Source organism: Pinus tabuliformis, chromosome 6 (genome assembly GCF_031772625.1).
Source record: "Pinus tabuliformis cultivar Carrire ecotype Pingquan chromosome 6, CPIR1, whole genome shotgun sequence".
NCBI classification, from domain to species: domain Eukaryota; kingdom Viridiplantae; phylum Streptophyta; class Pinopsida; order Pinales; family Pinaceae; genus Pinus; species Pinus tabuliformis.
In genome coordinates, this window is record NC_142292.1 from 1,067,304,399 (window position 1) to 1,067,327,761 (window position 23,363).

The 23,363-nt window shown below is 39.0% G+C and overlaps 1 protein-coding gene across 4 annotated transcripts in view; it reads left to right on the forward strand.

Annotated features, from left to right (window-relative positions):
* The window catches only part of LOC149262626 (protein DWD HYPERSENSITIVE TO UV-B 1-like), a 257,742-nt gene that overhangs the window by 127,653 nt on the left and 106,726 nt on the right, over positions 1 to 23,363 (forward strand). For all 4 annotated transcript variants that reach the window (XM_089424988.1, XM_089424996.1, XM_089424989.1 and 1 more), the window contains exons 6-7: positions 150 to 611; positions 706 to 900. In XM_089424988.1, coding sequence (XP_089281114.1) covers positions 150 to 611; positions 706 to 900 — 657 coding nt within the window. The remainder of the gene's footprint in view (positions 1 to 149; positions 612 to 705; positions 901 to 23,363) is intronic.

Below are 23,363 nucleotides of genomic sequence, written 5' to 3' on the forward strand. Positions count from 1 at the left end.
CATGAAATCAATGATGACCTTTTAAATCAATCTTGTCTCATTTACATGTAAGTTCTATTGAGAGAATTACACTTTCTATAATGTCTTTAGGGCAGTTTTCTTATTTCCATTTATGACATTCACTCGTCCTTTGTGATTGTTATGTACAGCTTATTGCTGGCTCTGACAATGGCACATTACAACTGTATGATGTGAACCGAATGCGCTCAACTGTTCTTCCTTCCAGATATGGTGCAGGCAGCAGCAGTAGAAACCCTGCCACTTACACATATGAAGAGTTTGAGAAATTAACATCTGTCCATATTAATGCAACAGATAATTATTTCCTTGCTAGTGGATATTCAAAACATGTTGCTCTGTATGATGTGTGCAGTGGAAAACGGTTACAAGTTTTCGAAGATCTCCACCGTGAACATATAAATGTGGTAAAGTTTGCTCATCATTCCCCATACTTGTTTGCGACTTCATCATTTGATCAGGAAATCAAAACGTGGGACTTACGACAAAAGCCTACACATCCTTTGTATACAACGACCAGCTTAAGAGGGAATGTGATGGTGTGCTTTTCTCGTGATGATCATTATATCCTTTCCTCAGCTGTGGATAATGAGGTACATAGATGATCAGAATAGCAAAATTGTCTCTTTATGGATGCTTATATGGTTTGAAGCAACTTGCATACTAACTTAAAGAATGGTTTTACAGGTCAAGCAACACTTAGCTGTGGATGGAAGGCTACATATGAAATTTGACATTGCTCCTACAGGAAGTGCTCAGAACTATACTCGGTCATATTATATGAATGGGAGGGATTACATTATTAGTGGGAGTTGTGAGAAAAAAGTTGTTCGTATATGCTGTGCTCAGACTGGCAGACGACTTAAGGATCTTGCCCTTGAGGTATGTTTTTGGTTTTTAGGCTGAAGTCATTGCTAATATAAATATTGACAAATGTTTATACATATTGGCTATTATTTCCAATAGACTTAAGGATCTTGCCCTTGAGGTATGTTTTTGGTTTTTAGGCTGAAGTCATTGCTAATATAAATATTGACAAATGTTTATACATATTGGCTATTATTTCCAATAGAATTCTTGGTACTTTTTTGGTATTGTTAAAAAATAGTTGGATAGTTACAGGGAAAGGATATGACTATAAATCTATGTAAAGATTTGGCTATTTGAATACAGAATATCAGTGGCATTTGTAGGTAGATTTAATTAATACCTTCTGCACTTCCCATTAGTGTGAAATTTAAATCACGATGGTTGGAAGCAGTATATATTTTCCTTACTGGAACAGCAGAGATCGGCAGAGCTTATGTGCCCATTTTGGTTGGACCATTTTAAGATATTCTTGTGATTGTCCTCTAGATGTTACTTGAGTAGAACTCATCTTTTTCCTTCTCTTGGCATTAGTAGTAGTATCAATCATCCACTAGCATCACTAAATACCACTAGCAAATCGAGTTGTCTTTAGTGCGACTTTTTGGAAGCTTTTCCGGTGGGTTTTTCTGGTCTAATTTCTCTAAAACCATGCAGAAATTTATTGAAATCACAAGCTCAACGGGTAATCCCTGCACAATTGAAGCACCCTAGGGGTTTTTCAGGGTGCTGAATCCATATATACAGCCAAAAAATCAGTTTAAATAACACAAATCAAGATTTCACCTTAAATTTTTCTGTCAGATTCGGGCACCGGAAAGTCCAAAAAGTCGCACTAAAGACAACTCCCTAGCAAATACCATTTATCATCTGGAAGGGATGCCACACTAAAGTTTAAACCACAGATTGTATATAGCCAAGAGAAAGAGGCATGTAGTTGGCATAGAAGAATAGATGCAGTCATTGCTAATATTAGTTGGTTTCCCTTTCTAATTTAATATAATAAATTCTTAGGTCAGTTATTCAATTTAGAAGTATTTGTATAAAGAAAGGTTACCTATACAGTGAGAGTTTACCATATTGAATAACTCTAGTTGATATTCTTGTTAATTTTCCATAGCCTAGCAACCTGGCAATTTATTAACCTAGCAGATTATGCAGATCTACTGAATAAAAAGCGTGGCTAGAGTTTTAACATAAACAAAATAATCAACGGAAGCTAAATTAAAGTACCAATCTCACAATCATAGGCACGCAGATTTCTGCCCTTCAAATCGGGATCTTGATTTATTATATTTCAGAACTTCGAAAGGTTCACTTCTTGGGATAATGGCCCCTTTGGGGAAAATACATACAACAATAACTGGGAACTGATCCAGCTGATCAAGTCCTAGGTCTGTCCTATGATCTGCTTGGCTGATTTGGATCTCTCTTGCTGCTCTTTGCACCTTCCTTGAACCCAACGCACTTGATTGGATGTCCTTCAGCCAATCATTGAGATGTCATTCTCTCAATGTCTTGTGTGTCTTCTCTCTTAGCCTAGCTATCCTTTTATAAGGTTGAGTCATTGAATAAATCCACAATCCTAATCTTCAATGTGATTGACGGTTGAGATTAGATCTCAACATCACTTGAGATCAACAATTGAGATTTATCTATTTCACTAATGAAAAACCCTTGTATTTCATTACATAAACTCACACTATCTTATAAAAGGAAATTACTTTAATCACTAATGTAATTGCTAAGGTTAAGGGTCTATTAGGCTACTTTCGCACGCCTAAACACTTAGGCTTGTGCAGAAGTACCTCCCCTAGCTACTAACAACAACAATTCTGTTACACGTGTTGATGTTTTGAAAAACGATCGAACAAAGATGGTCAACAGAAACAATAGTGCGGTAAATAAAAAGGGCAGATTTTGACAAGGTTATTAAACAACTTGCACCGATAAGAGTAGATCGGTGGAAAACCATCATACCATTTGAAGTTGATGCTACGTGTATGGTGGTTAAAATTAATGGTACAATAGTTAAGGAATTGACATATATCATGTTGTGTACCTATAAACAACATATTTTGTACATAGCTATTTTGTTTGTAAGCTTTTTGATGCCCTATCACTAAGTTAGGTGAGAGTTGCTAGTTACTCCTATTAATGAGTTTTGACTAAATTAATGGAGAGGTCTTAGTAACATGTATTATGACTAACCATTATGTTAGTGGAGAGGTGTTAGTTACATGCATTATGACTTTCCATTATGTTAATGAAGACGTTTTTATAAGTGTTGTATTAAAAGGGGTCTCTTCCCTGCCCTGGTTGCATCAAGAGAATTGATATGCATTTTAAAGTCTATATGAGGGAGATGTGTAATGTTCATGTGTCATGCTCACTATAACAACCCTGGTGAAAATTTCATGTAATAAAAGTTAATAAAGGCAAAATAATAACCACGGTTGATGGGACACTTATTCCAAGATGAATGTTGGGCAAGACATTCTAGTGTGGGTGTTCATTTCGGTTAATATGGCTAAGGCTTTGGAAAGGCAAAAAGACATTTTTGACACATTTATTTATGAAAATAATGGAAATTAGGAGAAAAGGGAGGTGAAAGGTCACGGGTTGCATGTGAAGAGGAAAATAATGAAAAATGAAGAAAATAGAGGTCTCATTAATAAAAAAGCTTCTGAGGATCAGTTCGCAGGCTTGGTCAGTGTAAGCTTGGTTAGTTTAGTTTTGGAGCTCTCTCATTATTCTCTCTCTATCTCACTTAGAGTTTTCTTGGAGCACTCTCAAAGAGTGTGGCATACTTGGAGTTTTGGAGCAAGAAGGCAAAGAAAAAGCAAGAAAGCGCAAGAGGACATCGAGATTAGTAATGACAACAGGTTTTGTTTGCAGGTACTGAGTTGCATGTATGTTTTCCTCACTAGTTTTGGCATGCATGGCACATGCATGTGGTTTACTAGTCATGACCTGTCATTGGCATGGAGGATTGCTTGGATTGACAGTGGATTTGCCTAGCCTTGCCATTTCTTGGATAACCATGGTGTTGTGGGTTCATTTCTTTGTTTTTCTGGTTGGTTCTCATGTTTCCTTTAGCTTGGGTTGAGTTATTAGTTCCTGGAGCCTTGGTTGGACAAACGCTCTGGAATCCCTGTAACGGCTTGGATTGAGTTATTAGTTCTGCAAAGCCTTGGTTGGACAAACACTATGGAAGTTTTATAACAACTTGGGTTGAGTCACTAGTCCTGGAAGCCTTGGTTGGACAAACGCTCTGGAAGCCCTAGGTGGGTTGAGTTACTAGTCTTAGAAGCCCTGGTTGGAAAAACGCTTTGGAAGCTCGGAGAATCAATTTGTAACCTTTTGTCAGTTTTGTTTTGGAGCTCTCTCATTATTCTCTCTCTCTCTCTCTCACTCTTGGACACTTGGAGTTTTCTTGGAGCACTCTTGGAGGGTGTGGCATACTTGGAGTTTTGGAGCAAGAAGGCAAAGGAAGAGTAGGAAAGCGCAAGAGGACATCAAGATCTGTGGCTACAATGGTTTTGCTTGCAGGTACTGAGTTGCATGTATGTTTTCCTCACTAGTTTTGGCATGCATGGCATATGCATGTGGTTTATTGGTCATGATCTGTCACTGACATGGAGGATTGCTTGGATTGACAGTGGATTTGCCTAGCCTTGCCATTTCCTGGATAGCCATGGTGATTTTGGATTTATTTCCTTGTTTTGTTTTGGTTGGTTCTCATGTTTCCTTTAGCTTGGGTTGAGTTACTAGTTCTTGGAAGCCCTGGTTGGACAACCGCTCTGGAAGCCTTGTAACAACTTGGGTTGAGTTACTAGTCTTGGAAGCCTTGGTTGGACAAATGCTCCGGAAGCCCTAGGTGGGAGGAGTTACTAGTCCTGGAAGCCCTGGTTGGACAAACGCTCTGGAAGCCTGAAATAAGCTGTGGGTTGAGTTGCTAGTCCTAGAAGCCTTAGTTGGAATAAACACTCTGGAGCCCTGGAAGGCTTGGGTAGGGACCAATCTGATGATGGTTCTGTGATGTCCGACCGTGAGGTGGAATCATTGTTTGATGGGTTGAGGTGGATGGACTTTGGAAGCCTTGGATGGTTTTGGATTGATGTGTTCTATGAGATCCCACATTCATGCTTGGAATATGGCATGAGGTTGAATGGATGAAGAGAGATTTGGCTCAACGATTCTACGGTTGGGTAGAATGTGGTAGTTCCATCCCAGGTTTGGATTTTGCATCATCAATGTGAGATTATTTCTCCTTGTATTTCTATGAGTATTATACTGGTTTATATGTGGATCATATGGTTGTGGTTTCCTTGGTATTTCTGTTGCTATTATGTTGGTTATGTATATATTTTATGACAATAGCTATGTATGGCTCTCATCATGTTTTTACTTGTCAATGAATGAACAATTTATCTATGACTTAATGGATGAAATTGCAGCTAATGTGTTGATGCATCAATGTTTCTTAGTGATTCTCAGATGAGTATGAGACCTCTATGCTTAGAATTGTTGTTTACACTTGTAGATTACATATTTGTGATATGTTTGACGAAATGCCTGTCATGGCTAGTAGGGGTCCAGTCAAGGGCTTCTTCAAGTATTTGCATTTGCATCATTGTTTCATTATTATCTTTCTATTCTGAAGGTGTCAATAAATTCTGAGTAGTGACCTAGGCTCTAGGCCTGAAAAAGTGGCTCAAATCTCGGGGACGTTGGCACAACATTGAGCAAAATAGTCTCTGGACGCTAGTATGCCTTGTCATGAGAGCGTCCAAAGCCTCCTGGACGCTGTTAGGTCCATAGCATGGGAGCGTCCAGAGGTCTAAAACCTTAGTGGGACCCAGGGGTTGGTTACGCAAAGTGGTGGGATGGTTTTCAGGGGTCTTGTAGCTGATGTGGAAGGTCTGTATGATGTGTTTCTGTCGATTCCATTTCCTTAAGGTCACTTAGGAGGTTGAATCCAATCATAGTAGCCTCTTGTCACATGTTTACCCTGGTTGGCCGGTTACTTGGGTAGATGTGGGAGGAGGGTGTCACACTCACATTATGTGTGTTGATTTTCCTTGGTTGTATAGTGATGGACATACACATTGAAGCTAGCTTGCTCATGGATTGCCATGCTTGGATGTGATGCCTCTATGGCACACATTCTTGGTGTGTTGGAGACCTAGATGGCATGGTGACATGCTTCATGATGGACACATGGAGAGGCTAGTTGCTTGCATGGAAAGATGATTCACCTTGGAGGAGGGGTGTTGGGCATCTTGGAGGAGGGTGTTGAGCCCTAGATGGTGTGGTGGAATGGACTTACAGGTACACATGGCTTAGCAGGGAGTGTTGGAGCATTGGAGGCCTTTGGAGGAGGAGCATTGGAACTTTCTTAAGCATAGTTATAAAACTTGGACTTAGACTTTGACTCTGACTTGTACTTGGATTGACTCAGTGTCAATGACTCGGTTTTCAAATCGGATCAACTTGGGTCGACTCGGGTTGAATAAGATTCAATTACTCGACTGGGTTGAATCAGATTCAATTACTCGGCCACGTTGACTCAAATACAAATACTCGGTTTCAACTCGGATCATTTGGATCAGTTTAGGTTGGTTTGGTATCAAACTAGCCCCTTGAGTCGAGTTGAAGGTCGAGTTGACTTAGTGGCTTATCAACTCAACCAATTTCATTAGTTCTTAGTTGAACTGGTTTGAATTTTAAAACTATGTTTTTGAGAAGCAATTAGCATTGAACCCTTGCTTGTTGGATGTGCATGCCTTGTAGCTTGACATATGTCAATTAGAGTTGCAATGTTTCAATGTGGGCCTATCTTTTGGTTAGTTAGGTTGCATGTAGTGGGCTAGGTCTTCTTATTATTGACTTCCTCACCTCTCATATAAATAAAGGGAGGAGATGGTACTTTATGTTATTAGAACAAAATAAGTCATTGAATTGGTTGACCCAAAAACCCTAAAAATCAAACCATAAAACCAGTCCACCAAAAAATACATAAAATATTCAAATTCTAAATAAAAAATATATTCATGTGCATCCATATGAATTCAAACCGTTCCACACAAAAATGCAAAGTTGTCAGGCCAGGGTAACTCCACATTGAACAAAGGAAAACTGAGATATAATTTTATTAGAGAGCTATTGATTATATACAAGAAGGAGACAAAACAGTTCATCTTCTTGATGACTGTTCACGTTCCAGTTCACCCATCCGTTGAGGATTAGGTGTACATATAACCAAAATAACATCGATTGCAATCCATATTTGAACCAAAATACATCAACAAAGAGGCTCTAAATGGCCTTTAGTGTCCACAAAAAATCATGCTACAACAAATATGTACATATTATCAAAATCATTGCCTATTAGGATCCTCATCATCAATATCACCCTCTAAGTTTTAAAAGAAGATAAAAATAGATGAACATGCATATTCAATGATTTTGCTTAAGTGAAGGGTAATTTTTTACTAGGGTCATGAAGGAGGAGTTCAATCAATGGCTCCAACATTGAGTTACATTTCTTAAGTGAAGGGTACTTTTTAATCGAGGCCATGAAAGAGGAGTTCAATCAATGGCACCAACATTGAGGTACATAGAGGGCTTGGTGCTCTTGAGTGAATGCTAGTTCCATACCCTCATACATGATAGAATCCAATGGAAATGGTGCAGTCCTAAAATCCTAAAAATTGTTAAGGTCATTGAATTTGAATGGGATCTAAAATCTTACCATCTCCATATGAAGTCCAATGAGGTTGGAACCACTCTCAAACATCTTGAAAGAATCAATGGTAAAGTTAAAAATTGAAGTAAAAGGATGGCATTCTCCTTTATCTTTCCTTTTTTATCATTTACTTCAAGAATTTAATATTACTATTAATTGCTAGGGTTAATTCTTTTTGCTTTCACTTTTATTATTTATTGTTTTTTCCTTTCCTTTTTTAAATTGACTTTTAGTGGTCCTATTTGGAATTGTATGGAGTTGCGTGGATCTGAGTAGTTTTGTATGGAATGGGTTGGATTAGTGATTTCAGGCTAGTTCCATACAAAATCGGCGGGTTGTAGTATGGAACCATGCATTTCTAGTTCAAAAGCCTCAACTAGATTGGTATAGCCCTATAATTGGTTAGATTGCTCGATTTTGCTAGTTCTGGTCTAGTTTTCATAACACTACAAGTTAGGAGGGAGTGTTGGAGCATTAGAGGCCTTTGGAGGAGAAGGGTTGGATCTTTCTTGAGGAGCACTTTTCCTTGGATGCTTGCAGGACTTGCATGCCTTGTACGCCACTTAGATTTGGAGTGCTTCACATGTGGGACTATCTTTCGGTTAGTTAGGTTGCTTGTAGTGGACTAGGTCTTGTTATTATTGGCCTCCCTCACCTTTCATATAAATAAACGGAGGACAAATTCCTTTGATATCATCCATTGTTTGTTATGAACTTAACTATGTATAAATAATAAAAATAAAAATAATAAACAATGCTTAATAAGTAGTTAATAATGAGAGGGCGTGTCTTAAAAGGACATGACTATTCATGAAAGGGCACCTACCTAGGTATATAAATAGGGTCCTCATTTGTATTCATATGATATCTCTTACATTCAACTTTATTATATATAAATATTACTTTTCCTATAATGGATATTTACATATTCCAGATATTTTGAATATTCTGTTTAGTACGAACTTTCTTCTTTACATTGGTATCAGAGCCTCGTTCTTTGATCTCGACCTTTGGCTGCCAACTCTTCGTCAAGTTTGTTGCTATTGCGATTGAAGCTTTTAGCCACACAATTTTTTTTGGAGGTTCTCCATTCTGCCGTCTCACACGGGGCCTAAATATGTGAAGCTTCTTCACTTCAACAATAACCAAAGAATCTCTGACCCTCCAACCACCTTTTGTTTGCAACTGCCATAAAACCTTTAACCTAGCCACCACCTGTCACTCGCAACCGTAGTTTCGACCTTTCACAGTTCCACCGTCGACCACCCTCGTACACCATTGTGCGACTGTTGTGCCGCCATCGTCGTTAGACTTTCCCATGCTGCCGTTGTCGACCAACTCTATTGCCACTATCGTCTCTTGTACCATTCGCCGTTAATTTGTGTAGATATTACTGTCCTTGTTTTGCTTTACAAAAAATCTAATTACAATTTTGCCACTGTCCATAATAGTAGCTGATTCGTCGTCACCGGTCAAGTGCATTTATTATTTAGGTGTAAAAATAAAATAAAATTATTTAATTCTCCAAGTTCCATGGAAAGGTATATTAGAAGGTGTTTAAGAGATAAAAAAGTTTTGAAATATAAAGAGAATTATAAAAAAGTATTAAAAGGGTTACTTATAAGTTATTGTTGACATCAAAGTATTGTTTGATGTAAAATTATTGACAAAGCAAAATGGAATCAACCCCTAACAAGAATGGAATGGAATCTGTAACTGAGGAGAAAGGAAGATTTTCTAAAACTTCATATAACTATGCTCTAGTACTGTTTAGAATTAAGGGGACTTTGGTAGGAAAATATGTCACTATTTCTATCTCTCTTGTCGAAAATAAAAATTATATAAACCTTGAACTTGCAAACCAATTGATGATTCCTCAGTCAAATATAATCGAAAAATTAGATCACTTGGACACAAAACAATATGACATAACTGATATACTATTAAACATTGGGAATTATACTTTTATTCTGTAATTCTCTATTCGACCCCTATGGAGCAATCAAAGTGACGTTATTTTGCGTTCACCCTGGATGGAAACACTCGGGTCTTTCATCCTAAATACGAAGAAGAATTTTTTGACATTTTCCTACAGGAAGAAGAAATAACGCTACAGGATGTTAAATTGGAGCTAAATTCAGTAACACTAGAAGACATAAAAGATATCTCAAAACTAATTCTTCAAGAAAGTCAAAATTTGGTGCAAAATATGAAAAAAGAAGTTGACAAAATTATCGTTGACAAAAATGAAGAAATTTCTCAGCTTAAGGATCACAGTGAAAAACTACTTACATAGATTAAGAAGCTTAAGAAGGATAAGAAGTCGTTGGAAACCAAAGTACAAGAAGATATCGAGAGGGAAGCATCGAAATATTTAGATGTAAAAATGCAAGTTGAGGAAAAAGGAATGAATACAAATCTAATCAATATCACAACTCAAGAAGATGTCAAACCAATTGAAGTAAAAACATATTCAGATGTTGGTGTACAAATGATAGAAATTGAGCGTACTTATTAACAAAAGTTCAATAATTAATATTGCAACATCAATGTATGAAGAAAATAAAATTTTGAAAGCAAATCAACGAAATCCCATGAAGACCCCTTGTTGACATCCTAATCACAAGAGTAGGTACATTAACTAGTTAGTGTACCCATGTCACCAAGGGCAAAAACAACTGACTTATGTTCCAAAGAATGTCGATGTCAACACAATTCTGTCTTATGATTAATAGCTCATCCTAGGTTTCTAATAACTGCAAGGTTCCACAAAAGATTGATTTAGGATGGTTAGATTGTTGTATAGTGCAATAGTTTTGTACCACACTCAAAATCTCATATTGTATTGTTGTTAGAAAAAGTAAAGTGGCAACAATTATAACTTATTTTCTTCAACTTTGATACTTGCTTATCAAACTTAGTTATCTTCCTTATGTTCTTTGGTTAGATTTTTTCATCAAACAATATCAAGAAACAAAAACAATAAAAGAGGACACAAATATAGGCTCTCAGCCAGGGCAAAACCCCTCCAAGGGGAAAACCCAAAAACTCTTCTCTTCTTAGAATCTGCTTCAAATGAGATACAATGACCCAATCCCTAGACCAAGTCCTTCTCCTAGTACAAAGTCAGCCCTTTCGTCAAGACCTTCCCTTAAACTGCTTCTTCATTGCAACTTCATTCTGCCAGCAACTGCCCAACTACTTTACCCAACAACTTCGTACCAACAATTGCTACAAAAGACCTAATATATCTTCCTTTAGAGACCTTCCTAGAGCAAAACAACTCTCCCCAAGGTCAACAAGCTCCAGAGAAGGATTTCGCTGTATCCAACAACTTGTTCATGTAATTTTGCTCCCTAGTGACAACTTCGCTCCCCAACAATTTAGATCTGCAACTTCGGCCTCTTTCTGGCTATAGAAATCTAGCTTTTTTGCAGGTGTGATAGAGATAGAGCACAAAAACAATCTTCCCAACTTCCCCTAGACTTTCGCTTTCCTTTTCCCAGCTTCCCAGCTACAGATCAAACTCTTTCCTTGATAGATCAAACTTGTGTGTGAGTGTCTCCAAATGAGGTTGCACTGCTTCCTTTTTATAGCCTTCTCAAGGAGTCAAATTCCCACCTTTAGGTTGACTTGAGGATCCCAGGGCTGACTTGTACTTTTGGAGATTCCGGGGCTTTCTAGACTCGAAAATAATTATTTTTACAATTGCAAATTACCTGTAAGGGTCTTATAAACATGATGTTGACTCCTTTGGCTCATGACAATAAATCCTAAGACCTAACAAACCTTAGAAGCACGAAGAACATGCTTTTATCTAAAAGACCATCAATAATGAACATGAAACCCATGCTTTAATAATAATAATTTTCTTTCTTCTTTTCTAGTTTGTTACATTAGATAGATATTGAAATGAGTACAACAATTATGAACACTGGAACTAGTTACACTAGGGAGGTATTCATAATTGTACAACTAGTACAATATCACATCTCAAACTGAAGAGTTCTCAAGAAGAGTCGGATTGATAAGCCATACTGCAAGCATCATCATCATGACCAACACTATCCTTGAGGCCTAACTGGACAAGCTCTTCTTTAATTCAAGAGCATTATGCTGGGAGGCTTTATGTGTGATACCGCACTACTTCTCTAAGGTACATACCCCATCCAGGTGTCCACAAGGTATGTCCTTTTAGAACTATTCCTATCTTGGATCTCCATACCCAAGTCCTCAAAGAATATTTGTCCTCTTCGACCACTCTTTTCTTGGATTCCTATCCAATCCTCAAAGAGTGTTGGTCCCCGGGACTACTATCTCTCTTGGATTCAAATATTTAAGGAGTGTCTGTCCCCTTTCCTTTCTTGGATGGTCTATCCTCAAGGAAACCACATATGTTTATCCAATCCTTCATCATTTTCTCTTCATCATCCGAAGAGGAGAATGCACATGTGATATCAAAAAACACTCCCTCTCAAACCGAGATGACATCCCTATTCTTCCTGAATCTTGAGAATGGATCCTTGCTCCTATATAAGGACACTCCTTTTGCTCCATCTCAAAACCAGAGGAGATTTTGGACTTCCTTCCAATAATGGAAGCCAACACCACAAGCCTTATAACTTGTCTTCATCAGAGTATCAACTACCAATTTCCATAGCTACATGGCTCCCTCTTGTCTTCGCATCTCTTGCACTAAGCCTGCTTCTTTTCGAGGTATCATGGAACCATCTCCACTCTTTGTTCTTGTGACAGGATCCAGGTCATCTTTCTTGTTCAACACTTTCCATGAAGGCATTGTATTGAGCCTTCCCAAACTTCTATTTGATCGCGACTTCCTCATGAAAGTGATCTTCCTTGACCTTCAGGTTATCTTCTCGCACTACTACCTTCCAAGATGAACACATCTTGACTTCATAGTTGCCAGGTGCCATATATTGAGCTTCCCTCAATACTTTTCATCCATACAATTGACTTTGCCTCAACTGTCATCATGTATTCTTGCACCATTCTACCAGGTAGCAAAATAATATGTTAACCAGATAACCAAACCAAAATGAAATAGACTTACCTCACCATGGTGACCTTCTCGTATCATCAACATCTTCATCGACCATCTCCACTTGAACTTTCCTTCTTGCATTAGAGTGCCCAAGGATTGAACTAGATTACCAAGTTATAACTTTTTCTTTTGGAGATTATGCCAGATGTTAAACTTATCATATACATATTCTTAGAGAAAGTCCTAATTTCTTTATACATAGTAAGTCAAATCTTATTCCAACATCATAAACACTTAAGCATAACTTTCATAACCAACTTTCTTTCACTAGATTCTTATATATATGAATCTTTATCCAAAGTTAAACATACATTCCTATGCTTTCATCCAATCATCTAGCTATCCATATTTCACAAAAAGTTTGTATCCTGACCCATTGCAATCCTTCATCCCTTTTTACCAACATGTTTCCACATTACATATAATACATACTATTTCTATCATAATGCTTTTCATAAGGACTTCTTAATATAATGGTCCTTCCCAGATCACAATGATCCCCTTAAGCAAGATGACAACCTCTAACATAATGTTAGATAATATCTGGATGAACAATATGCAAAATGGTCTAACATTCTATCCTAGATGATTTCTACCAAGCAACATAATCATATAAGTTCAGGATATGCTACTATCATATGCTTCTATCCTATGATGCTTATGTAAAACATATCATTCAAAAGAAAAACATTCATAAAGAACCTAGAAGTTAGTGAACCTTCTTTAGTAGTAAAGATCCTTCACTTCTTCCTTCTTTGCCTTCTTCTTAGGTTCTCCCACAACTTCGACTACATGAGCTTCACTCTTATCCTTTCTCTTATTGTTTTGTTGATTTGGGTAGTCCCTTTTGTAATTTCCAAACTCTTGACACTTGAAGCATTGCACCTTGGACATATCTTTCTTCTTGGACTTGCCAAACTTTCCCTTCTTCATCTTCTTGACTCGGGCTAGAAAGGCTTGAGACTGCTCATTAGATCCAATGTCGTCCTTGACCTTGATCCTTGATTCTTCTAGTATGCATTGTGCCCACAACTCATCAAAGGGAGTTGAATCCTTGTTGGAGTAGACACTTGTTGCAAAGTTGCTCCATTATGGTGGCTATGCATTTAGAACACATACAATCACCTCAAAATTAGTGATGGGCTCCCCAAGTCCTTGTAAATGGCATCTTAACTAAGAGACTCTCATGAGGAAGGATGCCATATCCTTCGATTTCTTCATTCTATATAGCTTGTTTCTTAAAGACATCTTTTGACTTGTTGTACTTACGGAGTACAAATTCACTAGTTTATCGTACATGGCTTTGGAAGTCTTCAAATTTGCCACAAAAGGAACAAGAGAATCCTTGATTGATTCCACTATGATCCTTTGAGCTCATAGTTCCCCTTTCTTGTACCTTGCTAGTTCTTGTGTCTTGTCTTTTTCGGGTTTGGTAATTTCTCCGGCAACATATCCCATTACATCTTGCTCTGTGAGTATCAAGTCAATCCTCTTTTTCCATGCTAGATAGTTTATTGCCCCAATGAGCTTGTTGCTCTCCTTGCAGAAAGAACTTACATGACTTGAAGATTCAACCATTATGAGATAGTACAGTACTTACTTGAATGGTATTTCCAACCTTCTTGATGTATTCAAGACCTTTTTGAGAGTTCTCGATGATGCCCTTGAAAGACTTTCCCTTGCATTCCTCCACGAATAGCTTCAAAGATTGATGCCTTCCAAGTAGACTTCCTTTTGCGAGATCAACACCCTTCTTGAGATTGATGTAGTTCTTGATCTTCTTCAATGTAGAAACCCTAGATCAGAAGGTCAAGCCTTTTACTAGATCCCTTCAAGAGACAATCTTCTTCTTTTAGGCCTTGATTGCTTCCTATCCATTAATTAACAATTCTTTCTCGTGTCCTTCTGATTGCCTTCCTTGCTCACCTTAGCTATGATCCTATGTTAGAAAATGTAAAGTGGCAGCAATTATAACTTATTTTCTTCAACCTTGATACTTGCTTGTGAAACTTAGTTATCTTCTTTATGTTCTTTATTTAGATATTTTCATCAAACAATATCAAGAAACAACACTCTCAACCAGGGAAAAACCTCTCTAAGGGGAAAACTCGAAAACTCTTCTCTGCTTAGAATCTGCTTCAAATGAGATATAGTAACCCAGTCCTTAGACCAAGTCCTTCTGCCAGTACCAAGTCAACTTGTTCCTCAAGACCTTCCCTTAAACTACTTCTTCTGCCAATCTATGCTACTTGACCCAACAATTTCGTCCTCCCAACAACTTTGTCCCAACAACTGTTGCAAAAACCCTAATCTATCTTCCTTTAGAGACCTTCCTGGACCAAAACAACTCTCCCCAAGGTCAACAAGGTCAAGAGAAGGATTTTGCTCTATCCAACAACTTGTTCCTGCAATTTTGCTCCCCAGCAACAACTTCGCTCCCCAGCAATTTAGACCTACAACTTCGGCCTCTTTCTAGTTGCAGAAACCCTAGCTTCTTCGCAAGTGTGAGAGAGATAGAGCCCAAAAACAACAAATTTCTTCTTCCCAACTTCTTCTAGACTTTCACTCTCCTTTTCCCAGCGTCCCAGCTACAGATCAAACTCTTTCCTTGATAGATCAAACTTGTGTGTGACTGTCTCCAAATGAGGTCGAACTTCTTCTTTTTATAGCCTTCTCAAGGGGTCGAATTCCCTCCTTTAGGCCGACTTGAGGATCCGAGAGCTGACTTGTACTCTTGGAGATTCTAGGACTTTCTAGACTAAAAAAAATTCTTTTTACAATTACAAATTGCCTGGAAGGGTCTTATAAACATTATGTTGACTCCTTTGGCTCATGGCAATAAATTCTAAGACCTAACTGTTAAGTTTTGGTATGTTCTATGCTAGAGCAATTTATTTTCATTTTCACAGTTAGCAATCACATCAACATTACGATAAACTGCAGATAGAACATAAATATAAAACGCAGAAGACAAGCCAAGACAAGAGGACACAAGATGTGGCGCGAGCCAGGGACAAACCCCACAATGTGTGGGGAAACCCTTTGATCAAATCTTCTTTTATCTTCAAAGTTCAGCAGAGAGAGAGAGAGAGAGAGAGAGAGTACATATACATCATAAGTCAAAACTTTGACTTGACAAGATAAGAGAAGAGATCTTCATCATGAAGATGATATAATGAGGTTGCAGATCTGAATCTCTGATGACAAGGACTGCAGATCTAAACTTAGGTGACGACATATTTCTTCAAGGTGATTTCATCACCGTACTGCATCCAACCATGCTGCATCCAATCATGCTACATCTTCCAGAATGCTGTCCTTTTCCGGCAGTACTAGCTGTCGCTGCTATATGAGCTGGTGCATCAAACTTCAGTTCTCTTCCTTTATTCAGTCATGCTCCAAGTTGAGGTTTCAGTACTGCCATACTTGCAAGACTGATTTGCGCAACCCTTAACACAATCTATGCTGCTGGCTATGGCCTGTGGCTTAGCCCAACAGCAAGTAAGGTCTACATATTGACTCAATACACAACAACCTTGCCTCCAAATCTGTTGTCCCACACTGCCCTTGACTGTTCCTGGTTAGGGCACTTTAGCACACTGCAACAGCCCTCAAACAGTCCATGAACAGTCCTCAAACAACCTTCAATACCTGCGGCCCACCTTAGTGTGATCCCTCTACTTCTACGCTGGAGATTAGGGCACAATACAGCCCCAAAACAGACCCACGCAAGTGTTTAGCTGTGGTGGTATGGCCTGCGGCCTACCACACAGCCTACCTGTAACTTACGTTCTGCCCAAACAGAGTTCTCTTACCCTTTCAACGTGCCACAACAGACCTGCCCTACTCCTTACCTAACTCGGCCTCCCAGCAAGTGAGAACAGACTTCAATACCGCTGAAGTGTCCTCTGCCTGAAGCCCAATCTAAGGTAAGAAGTTCGAGTTCCTTTTCCGTATAAGGTCTAACCATGAACAGCGTATAAGGTCTCTGTTTGCTGTGTGGATCATCCTTATAAGCCTGCGGCTTACTGTGGTAAGGGCATCATCTTTTGCTGCGTATTAGGGTCTCCTCAATGGCTGTGGATCTAGCCTTACCCAAGCCTTCCTTTGTTGCGGATAGGGCCTTCCCTTTAGCTGCGTATGCGGCCTCCTTTACTGCGGCCAGATCTTCTTCAACTGCGTACAGGTGTCTCTCCTTTCAACTGCGGCTAAGTGAACTTAGTTGACTGCGTCTAGGGCTCTCATAGAAAACCCTTTCCACTACGTCCTCCTTGAGAGAGGACAACCCAAACAAGTGGAGAAGAGAGATCATATGAAGAGTGTTCTCAAATGACTTCAAATCCTCCTCTATTTATACTAAAAACGAGGAGGTTGAATAGACACGTCGACTGGGCTTCTAGAGCCTACATAAGAACTGGTCGGCTTGACTATAATTACATAAACAAAATAAATTCAAATCTCCATAAATACTTATCGGAATCGGATGATCTTTGGATCAATCCTACACCTCTCGACGAGAGGGATCCAATAAAAATATCAGCTGCCATAAATAAGCCGACCCACATGGAGTTTGGCCCTAGTTGCCAATTTAACACTAACAAACCCTAGAAGCACGAAGAACATGCTTTTAACTAAAAGACCATCAATAATGAACATGAAACCCATGCTTTAATAATAATAATTTTCTTTCTTCTTTTCTTGTTTGTTACATAGTATACATATTGAAATGAGTACAACAAATATGAAGACTGAAACTAGTTACATTTCTCAACACTTGTATCATCAAAGATGACAGTCCAAGAATTGAGAAAGACGAAAAGACATTCCGAGATAGAAAAAGATATCAATCCTTTTTATCAATAAGCTTTTAGAACAAAGCTTTTCTAAAGGGCGAGACAATGATATGAACTTAACTATGTATAAATAATAAATAATGATTAATAAGTAGTTAATTATGAAAGCACATGTCTTAAAATGACACGACTGTTCATGAATGGGCACCTGTGACCTGCCTAGGTATATAAACAGGGCCCTCATTTGTAATCATACGATATCTCTCGTACATTCAACATTCTTATATATAATTATTACTTCTCCTATAATGGATGTTTACATATTCCAGATATTCAAAATATTCCACCGAGTATAAACCCCAGAGGAGCAAAGGGAGAATTTGATTTTATAGTTCTTGTGAGTGAAGAAGACTAGGGTTTTGTGGTATTTGAAAACCCTAGTACTTCTTGTAGTTCTTGATGTGGAGAAGATAGTGGGAGATTATTTTGTACATTTGTGTGATGCAAGTGAAAGTGCCAAGGATGACTTCTTGGTGTGCTAGACTTGCTTGTTGTGGATCCTTGGTGGAGTGACCAAGCTTTAGTTAGGAAGAGATTCCTAGCTAGCTAGGAATTGGTGGCTAGGTTTTGCTATTTTGGTGGATCCCCTAGCTAGGGTTTGGAGAGCTGGACTTGTGCTATCCTGTATTTACTATAGAGCTGTGGTCTGTACTTGTACTTCCATCTTATCTATATATATGAAAGTGTTCCAGGTTTTAAAAATTTTCAGTACTTCTAGATTTGAATTTCAGCTTATGTTATGTTCACGATTGAGTGGATTCTAGCACTGATTATGCATGGTGATTTACATAACATTTAGTAGAAATTGTGAAGTGATTTAAGTTTTTAACACACATCCAAAAGGTAAAGGGGCAGATTTAATGATGTAACAATCGGCTGTAATAAGTCACTTTCAGATCTGTAATTTGCTTGGGAAGTGTACCCTAAGGGCTGAAACGTTGTTGCATTGAAGTACACTTGATTGGTATTTATTTTCTTGGATGCCATGGATTTGGGTTGAAGATAGGAAAACCGTTTGCTGCTGTAATATAATATTTCAGGGTTCATCCCCAAGGCTGAAAGTTCCTGTGAAATAAATCTAAGAAACATCAAGGCTGAGGTGAAATTTCGAATTTGCAATAAAAGTCAGTTTCTTGAAATTTCTACATGGTATTAAAGCATTTTCGATTTTTTCACATCACATAGTATAAGTTGGTTGAATATAATATAATGAGATGTGTAACATGTGTGATTATAAATCAAAATACAAAAACAAATAAAATTTGTAATGTAAAAAAAGTTGCGAAAAGATCTAGATTCTACTAAAAAAGGTTATGGTTTAAAACATTTACTCAAAAAGGAGGTATAAAGATAGATATTGCTCATTGAAAATCAACTATTTTTAGGGTTTTCTATTAGAACCATGTTCTATTATTGGGATTTCTAGTAGGTTATTTGAACTACTTATCAGGTTTGACTCAAACATTTGAAAAATACATCTTATCTTTGTTAAAATTGGAAAGTAGGGCCAAACTCCATGTGGGTCATCTTGTTCATGGTTGATAATATTTCTATTAGATTCCTTTCATTGAGAGGTGTAGGATTGATCTAAAGATCATCCGATTCTGATAAGTATTTACGAAGATATGAATTTATTTTGATTATGGAATAATTATCAAGCCGACCAGCAACTCATGTAGGCTCAGAAACCCAACAGTTGCATCTATTGAATCATCAACATTTGTGTATAAATATAGGAGGACTTTTCCTCATTTGCACTCATCTCATCACATCTCTCTCTCTGGTGCGCGGCGATATCTTGCACTGGTGCACGATGAAATCTCTCTCTGGTGCGCGGCGAAATCTTGTACTGGTGCACAGCGAAATCTCTCTCTAGTGCGCGACGAAATATTGCACTGGTGCATGGCAGAATCTCTCTCTTGTGCACGACGAAATCTTGCACTGGTGCGCGACGAAATCTTGCACTGGTGCGCAGCGAAATCTTGCACTGGTGTGCGGCGAAATCTTGGATTGGTGCACGCTGAACAATTCATCGGTGGAGACTTGACAAGTTCGATCTAGGGTTTGTTGCCCTAGTTTAGGGCTGATTTGGGGTTTGCTGCTGCTGATGTAAATCAGATTTATGTACTATTTCTCTCTGCTGAATTATTGAAGATAAAGGAAGATTTGATCAAAGGGTTTCCCCACATTGGGGTTTGTCCCTGGCTAGCCGCCACATCTTGTGTCTCTTGTCTTGGCTTGTTTTCTGTCGATCGTTTAATGTTCTATCTACACTTTACTTAATGTACATGTGATTGCTAATCTGTGGATAATAATAAGAAAAAGAAGTAAACTGCTCTAAGCATAGAACATACCATAACTTAACATGATATCGGAGCTGAGGTGAAGACAAAGCCCGAGCAAGAGCAAGTGCAATCACGGAAGAGAAGATTGGCAAGGCTATCCTAAAAGAACTATGGGGTCCTCAATGCTCTTACCTGCCGAAGACAAGCGCAGTGAGAAAGCTGACTATCACGGATGGAAGATGTCTCTCGATCTAATCTTAGAAGATCAAGGAGTGTTGGATCATGTGAGAGGCAATATTGTTGAGCCTCCATCAAATGCACCCGTTGCAGCCAGGAACAAATGGAAAACCGACAAAGTCAAAACAAAGAAGATCATTCGGGACTCTATCGACAAGTGCTTGGTGGCCTCCATCTCCGACCTGGACCCCTCCAAGGAAATCTACGATAGACTGGTGAGTTTATTTAAAGTTAATGATGCAAATCAAGTCTTGTTTCTTAGAAATAAGCTGAAGGAAATTAAGAAGGGCAAAGATGAGAGTATGCAAGCATACTTCTTAAGAATCACTAAGATCAGGAACGATCTCCTATCTATTGGGGAGACTATTACTGATAGGGAAATTGCACTCACAACTCTTGGAGGATTACCATCCGAATGGTACGTGTTCAGGACTACTCTTCTGAACAATAATGTAATTCCTAGTTTCGAGGAATTAATGGCTGGATGCATTGAAGAAGAAACAAGGGTAGAAGAGCAAAAAATGCCCATGCCTAAAGGTCCTCCTGCTGCTTTTTATTCTCATGCTAAGAAAATAAATAATTCCGGGACTAAATAAAAAAAAGGGCTGGACCTAAGGGTGGAAGAAAAGGACGATGTTACATTTGCGATAAAGCAGGTCACTATGCAAGGGAGTGCCTTAATAGAAGGGACTCATACCGGGACGATGATCAAAATCCCTCTCATGGCAATCAAAGGAATGGCAAATCTAATAGCAAAGGAAAAAGGAGTGCGGGAAATCAAGGAAGAGGACAACCATTCAAGAAGGCTAGAAATTCTAGGTATGAATCCAACATTGTTGATAATAAGTAGGATGAATATTATCTACCAGCTGCTCTGTCTACCTCTGCTCCTTTGAACTCAATGGGAATTTGGCTCATTGATAGTGGTGCCTCAAGGCACTTCACTGGTTACAAAGAAGTTCTCCATAATCTGATAGAGAAAGAAACTAACCTGGAAATTGTCCTTGGAGATAATATGAAATATCCTGTGAAAGGTGTAGGCAATGTCAATTGAATCAAGGTAATACGATCCACTTACAGGATGTATTATATGTACCTGACCTCAAAAAGGACATGGTGTCCATCTCGGTAATGGAAGACAAAGGCTACAAGGTGACCTTCAGCTATGGCAAGGTACGTGCATGGAAAAACAATATTAAAGATGCCTTCACTCTTGGTTTTCGAGTTGATTCATTATATCAAGTCGAAGGAAGTCCGCTAGGTGTCATGTCTTGTGACACATCTCAAGCCTTGATCGAGAAAACCGAAACGAAGATCAAGATCTGAAGGACTGATAATGGGACTGAATATGAATCTAACGAATATGAATCTAATAGGTTTCATGACTTTTGTAAAGAGGCTGGCATTAAGAGGGAGACTATGACACCATATTCTCTTGAACAAAATGGTGTGGCGGAAAGGAAGAACCGTACGATTGTGGAAGCTGTCCGTGCCATGCTCTATGATCAAAGACTTCCAAAGTTTTTGTGGGCAGATAATGTAACAATGCTCGATGTGGATGAACCCATGGACCCTATTGATCCACCTGAGCCTTCCTCTTCTCGAAAGAGGCCCTCTTAGATTAGGGGGCTACTCGATGATGTTGAAGGACACACTGCGCTCCGAGGAACCTTTCGTGAAAGTAAGAAGCGTAACAGGTATTAGGGATACCTGACCATCATGAGCACGATCATACAAAATGAGCTTTCGTATAAGGCTCGTTTTGTCACTCGTGGTTTCTCCCAGAAGGAAGGTATAGACTATGACGAAATATTTGCACCTGTTGCCAGATATACTACCATCCGCTCGATCATAGCCCTTGCGGTTTCACAAGGATGGAACCTACATCAGATGGATGTCAAGACCGTGTTCTTGCATGGTTCGATCAAAGAAGAGGTCTACGTAGAGCAACCTGAAGGATTTGAGATGTATGATCGAAAATCTCATGTATGCAGGTTGAAGAAGGCTCTCTATGGGCTGAAGCAAGCACCCCGAGCATGGTATGAGAGGATCGATAGCTACTTGATGAAGCTGGGATTCTCTAGGAGTGAAGCCGATTCTAACCTTTACTTTAAGGTTGAAGATGACAAACCTCTCATACTGGTGCTGTATGTGGATGACCTCTTTCTAACAGGTGCAGACCCTGTCATTCACAAATGTAAGAGGGAGTTGGCTTCTGAATTTGAAATGAAGGACCTAGGACTGATGCACTATTTCCTAGGACTTTAAGTTTGGCAGAAGCCAAGGGAAATTTTCCTATCTCAAGGAAAATATGTGGTGAAGATATTGGAAAGATTCGGTATGGTGGACTGCAAGCCTGTTACTACCCCGATGGAGCTTGACTTTAAGAAGTTAAGCAGTAGCGCTGCTGGACCTGTTTTACAAAATGCTACCAAGTATCGACAACTCGTCGGAGCATTAATGTTCTTAGTGAACTCCCGTCTAGATATATGCTTTGCAGTCAACACATTAAGTCAACATATGGTTGAAGCTCACCACATACACTGGATTGGTGCTAAGAATCTGTTAAGATAACTTCGTGGCACAAATTACATATGGATTAAGATACACTGCCGGAGATGTGAGACTATTTGGATACACTGATGCTGATTGGGTAGGCAGTGTGGTGGATCGTAAGAGCACTTCCGGGTGCTGTTTCTCCTTGGGATCTGCTTCGATATCCTGGATGAGTAGGAAGCAGAAGTCGATGGCTCTGAGCACCACGAGGCAGAGTATATTGCTGCTAGCATGGCCTCCTGTGAGACATTCTGGTTGCGAAAGCTCTTCAATGAGCTATTTGGATTTACATTGGATACCACCGTGATCCTATGTGACAAAAAGAGTGGGATTCGTTTGTCAGAGAATCCCGTATTTCATGATTGCTCCAAGCATATCGATATCAGGTACCACTATATTCGAGATATGGTGCAGCGGGGAGCTATAAGGCTCCAACATATCGGTACAGATGAACAGGTCGCCAACATTTTGACAAAGCCCCTAGGAAAGGTCAAATTTTTAACTTTCCAAAAACGACTTGGTGTCATTCAAAAACCCTTCGATGAGGGTCCTGTATGATGTATTGAGCTTTGGGAGCTCCGGGGGGGTGCGGGGTACTTCTTGGAGCGACATATGATGAACAAGGTAAAAGAATCAAAACTTTCCTTGTGACACCCCGTGGCGACTATGTAGCAGGATGATTAGTTCTCCTGTGAGGTCTGGATGATGTATTCTCCATGACGATTATGTAGCAG